General features: G+C 51.0%; 1 protein-coding gene across 1 annotated transcript in view; it reads left to right on the forward strand.

Annotated features, from left to right (window-relative positions):
* The window catches only part of SLC6A5 (solute carrier family 6 member 5), a 33,628-nt gene that overhangs the window by 900 nt on the left and 27,691 nt on the right, over positions 1–5,037 (forward strand). The window contains 6 exon segments of the mRNA XM_017743663.1: positions 256–783; positions 1,778–1,916; positions 3,181–3,312; positions 3,607–3,780; positions 4,445–4,586; positions 5,021–5,036. Coding sequence (XP_017599152.1) covers positions 277–783; positions 1,778–1,916; positions 3,181–3,312; positions 3,607–3,780; positions 4,445–4,586; positions 5,021–5,036 — 1,110 coding nt within the window. The 5' untranslated portion in view covers positions 256–276.

The raw sequence follows: 5,037 nt of genomic DNA on the forward strand, positions 1-5,037 counted from the left end.
GTTTTTTTTTGGGGGGGGGGGGGGGAGTGGGTTTTTTTTGTGTACTGTACTCTTTTTTCCCCCAGAGTATTAACGCTGAATGGGAGGGCAAGCAGGCGAGCCGTGGCTCCTCGAAATTCTGCAACACTCCTGTATCCCGGTTTTCTGGCGCATGCGTTTCCTGCACGAGGACAAAAATTCGTAGAATCACTGCAGCGCCAACAGTTTTTTTCTCTTCTTCTTCTTTTGGTAAAATATGTGACGTTCTCATTTTAGGATTACGCCAGTCAAAGGGATATGAGCAAGCAGCCTGTGAACAACCCTGAAGCGGTGGCTCCCGGACCCAATGAAGGTGCGGGAGTTGTAAGAATCAGCCCCGAAAATGAGCCGCAGAACGCCCCTCCGCAAGCCCCCGCCGCGACGGTCAGGCTTTCCCGGTCACTCTCTAACGACAGCAAAACCCTTCCCTCCGAAGAAGCGAAACCAAGCGATTTTGAGAGGACCAAAGTCGGGATCTGCAAGCTCAGCAGCGCCCCGGTGCAAGCCAACTCCACCCTCCGGAGGGAATCTGTGGAAACCTTTCCCTGCAAGCCTAGCCCCGGGGCAGGGATCGCCGGGCAAGCTGCTATCCCTCATTGCAAAATTCCCGCTTTGCAAAGCACAGACGGGGACGCTACCCTAAGCCTTGGTAAGAGCACGCTGGAGCAAAACAACGCCAAGGGCGCCTGGGTGACCTTGAGCCAGAGTACCGTGGTGCTGGGCACAGATGGCAACGCTTCTGTTCTTCCTGGCAGAGTGGAGGGGGTGAGTTGTCCCCTTACAGGTTTTCTTTCCCCCGCTTCAGCTCGTGGGAGGTCTTTGCCACTCAGCACCGATTTGGGGTGGAAGTTCTAAAATCAGGTGCAGATGAGTCGGGGATGGGGCTGTGCCGCGGGGAGGAGGGAAGGAAGAAGGGGAGAGAGGATCTTAGACCCAGTGCTGTAGTGCTGGCGAGTGCTAATTATGTAACAGCGGTACAAATGAGCATTCTGTGTAATTCCAGTTGGTTCCCGAGCCGTGCCTGTAGGTGTACCCCGGCTCTGACCCGCCGTGCGCGGGTGCGCACGTCCTTACACCTCCCAGCCTGAGGTCTGGTCCTGTCCCCAGCGTCAGCCGTGAAGGGTGCCTGGCCCTTCCCCCTCCTCAGGCTTGTCCGCCCGCCCAAACCCCCGGGGACTGCGTGCCTCGGACCCTGTAACCAAAACCAGGCCGAAATAAATCAGCCCAGTGCCGTCAGAGGTCCCCGGGAGGGGGATGCCGCCGGTGGGTGCGTGGCCGGGAAGGTGCCGCTTCCCGCTCCCGACGCTGTCCCCGTCCTCCTGCCTATCTGCATTTTCCCTGGGAGCGGGCTGGTGGCGGTGGGGGCTGTTCCTTCGGTAAAAGCGGTTTCGCCTGGATGTGCTGGGAACCGCGGTCGGTCCTGACCCTGCCGAGGGCACCGAGGGCTTCCATCCCCAGGGGAGGCGATCTCCCTTGCAGCGGGGGATCAGGAGCCGGGCTACCCCGAGCGCTCTGTGGAGGGCCATGATTTAAATCCCTCTTTCGTGTTTTTTTTTTTTTTTGGTTTTTTTTTTTTTTTTTTTTTAGAAGTGACTACAGGTGTTTCTTATTCAACATCTAGCTAATCAGCTAGGAAATGAAGAGCCAAAGGTTTGCTAAGACTTTCCAGGATCCATCCTCCAATCACAGCCAAATCAGACCAACTCTGCCAAAATCCCATCTCTCTCTCTTCCCCCCTCCTTTTTTTCCCCCCTTTTAGGAAGACGATGTGGGGGATGAAAATAAAGCCCGAGGGAACTGGTCTAGCAAGCTGGATTTCATCCTCTCCATGGTGGGTTATGCAGTGGGGCTGGGCAATGTCTGGAGGTTCCCGTACCTGGCCTTTAAGAATGGGGGAGGTATGATGGCTTTTTCCTGTCTCTCTACCTGCAGTACCGTACGGGTCTGAGCCAGTCCCTGCCTTTTTGGCGGGGACAAACACGAGGGGAGCGGGGGCCGGCGGCATCCTATTGCCCGGCAGCCAGCCCCGGGCTGAGCCGAGGTGTGGGGGCATCTTCAGACCGTCAGACACTTGGTGAAACATCTGCCTGGGTTGTTGGGGTTTTTTGGGTTTTTTTTTTCTGGTTGGTTGGGGTTTTTGCGTTCGTTTTGGTTTTGGGTTTTTTGTTTTGTATTGTTTTGGTGGTGGGTTGTTTTGGGTTTTTTTTTTTTGTTTTGTTTTTTGTTTTTTGCTTTTTTTGATGGTCCCCTCTTGAAAGCAGGAAAGCCCTGGCGAGATGTCCTTAAAAGGGAGCGCTTTCCTTAAAAACACCTGCAATTGGCGCTGGCGGGAGAGGGAGGAAAATGAAGAGGCGTGTTGATCACAGAGGCAGGGCTCCGGACGCCTCAGTTACACACAGTCGGGTCTGAATCCGCAATCGGTGCGATGGGGAAAGAGGAGGGACTTTAGAGTCGGGATAGTGACAAGAGGACGTTTGACCCCCAGTCGAGACATTCCGCTATTTCGTGAGGTTTGGGGAAATTGTTTCAATGATCCGATTGAGAAATATTCGTTTGAAATAGAGTGAATGTCGATCAGTTGAATAGAGGCGAGGAGAAGTTGGAAGAGGGGTTATGCTGGTAATAGTTTAAAAGGGGAAGAAGAAGAAGAGGTTTATTTGCATGGGTTCTCCTACCGGAGACCCTTCTTGAAACGGAGAACCGGTGGATGATACTGGATTCAGACCCTTGCTGCTGTAAACCGCTTCCCTCTTCGAAAGGGCTCTCAGCAGAGGATAGTGGTGCTGTGATCATCGAAAACAGTCGTGTAGAGCCCGTAAGAGCCGTTTTCTGTGAGGGAAGAGGCAATTTTAAAGATTTATTTTAAATTGTGAGCTTTTTTTTTTTACCCTTTTCATTTTACGTGTAAAAAATTTCAAGTGGGAGGTGTTAAATACTGATTTAGCAATATGAGTATTTAATGTCTGTAGCAAACGCTGGAAATGTAGAAAACTGCCACCCATCTTCTCCCCCACCCCCCTTCCTCCTGCCCGTCGAGGCTGGAGGCACCGGGAATCGGTAACAAACCGAAAAATTTTAGTAGAAAAATGTCTTGACGAAGTTGTCCCCAGTATCACGGGGTGATTCAGGTTGCTCTCTCTTCTCTCCCCCCTGCCCCCCAAGGTGCGTTTCTCATCCCCTATTTGATGATGTTGGCTCTAGCTGGGATCCCCATTTTCTTCCTGGAAGTCTCCCTGGGGCAGTTTGCTAGTCAGGGCCCCGTGTCGGTCTGGAAAGCCATCCCCGCCTTGCAAGGTGAGCGGAGCAGGCTCCGGCCCGGTTTTGGGGAGCATGACCTGCACTCCGTCTCTTGCATGGCTTCAGCCGCCTCCCTGCGCCCCGCTCCGCCGCATGCCACGGGGGGCCCCCGGGGTCCCCCCCGCACGGCGCCGCGCGGCCCTTGAGGGGCCGCCCCCGTCCCACAGCGGGGCTGTCCCCGTCCCTGTCCCTGTGCCAGAGGAAGCCCATGCTTTGCAGCCGCCGGGCCCCGCTGCTTCCGCCGCCCCAGGGACTAATGGCTTTTCCTCCTGTCTCCCTGTCTGCCCGCAGGCTGCGGCATCGCCATGCTGATCATCTCGGTTCTGATAGCCATATACTACAATATTATTCTGTGCTACACACTCTTCTACCTTTTCGCCTCCTTTGTACCCGTGCTCCCCTGGGCTTCCTGTAACAACCCCTGGAACACGCCAGACTGTAAAGATAAAACCAAACTTTTGCTAGGTAAGTCGGGACATGCTTATACTCGGCTTTAATTTCTTTTTTTTTTTTTTTTAATTTGTGGCCATGGTGGTTTTCCAGAGCTTTCTGCAGCTCAGCTGCGCCCCTGGGAGATGCCAGAGGAGACTGCGGATGACCGTGGCCGGGAGAGGTTCCCGGCACGGGGGAACGGTCTCTTCTCAAGTCACTTTGAAGTGATCTGTATCCCCTGGGCACTTCCCCCTACTTTTATTTAAATTTTTCCTCACCAGGGATAAATGAGATTTGTCAATTTAAATACTAAAAAAGTCCTATTTTTTTCCTTCTCTCTCTCTCTTTTTTGTTCCCCCCTCGGAGGAAAACTCTGTGTATGCAAGAAAGCACAGAACAAAATACCACAGCTGGGAGCCTGGGGTGTCTGCTAAAGACGAATTATTTGTCTATAGAAAAGCTTCTCTTTAACGAAAAAACCCAAACCCGTTTCTGCAAATGGCTCCAAACACACAATGACATGAAAACGGAAAAAGCAAACCTAGTGAATGACCTTTGGAAAAAGGTGTTGGCACCTGAACAAAAGTTCAAGAAACTAGGCATGATCTAATGCATTCTTGTCATTTTACAACCCAACTAAAAAGAAAAAAAATCTCTACACTTTATTTTTCTATTTCCCCACCTCATTTCTTCCTAGATTCCTGCATTGTCGGCGACCACCCAAAAATACAAATCAAGAACTCTACTTTCTGTATGAGTGCCTATCCAAACTTAACCATGGTTAACTTCACCAGGGAAGGAAACAAAACGTTTGTCAGTGGGAGTGAAGAATATTTCAAGTAAGATCTTTCTTTGTTTAGAGAAATTATGTTAATCTTTCTGTAAAATCCACTGGGACAGGCAACAAATCACTGCTTGGAAAACCAGAAATACAGTAGTCAAGGGCAGTGAATGATGCTCATTTTTTATGCTTAGGAACGATGAGAGCTGAATTCAAACACTGGATTACTTGTTTTCTGTTCCTGTGGTGCTTAGCACAGCTGGGGTGTTGGCCCATGCCCGGCAGTTTTATCTACTACTGCAATGCAGATAAATAAAATAATACACGGTGAGAATCACTGGAACCTTCTAGAGAAACTGCTGAGGACGCTGAAGCAAAACAAAAATGGAATTTGAGCTGAATTACTGCCTGTGGTTGCTGTCATTATTTCCTGTCCCCTGCCCCCCGCCCCCCAATTTTTTAAATTTCTTTTTTTTTTTTTCTTATTTTTAGGTACTTTGTATTGAAGA

The sequence above is a fragment of the Corvus brachyrhynchos genome, unplaced genomic scaffold, assembly GCF_000691975.1.
Source record: "Corvus brachyrhynchos isolate BGI_N302 unplaced genomic scaffold, ASM69197v1 scaffold169, whole genome shotgun sequence".
NCBI classification, from domain to species: domain Eukaryota; kingdom Metazoa; phylum Chordata; class Aves; order Passeriformes; family Corvidae; genus Corvus; species Corvus brachyrhynchos.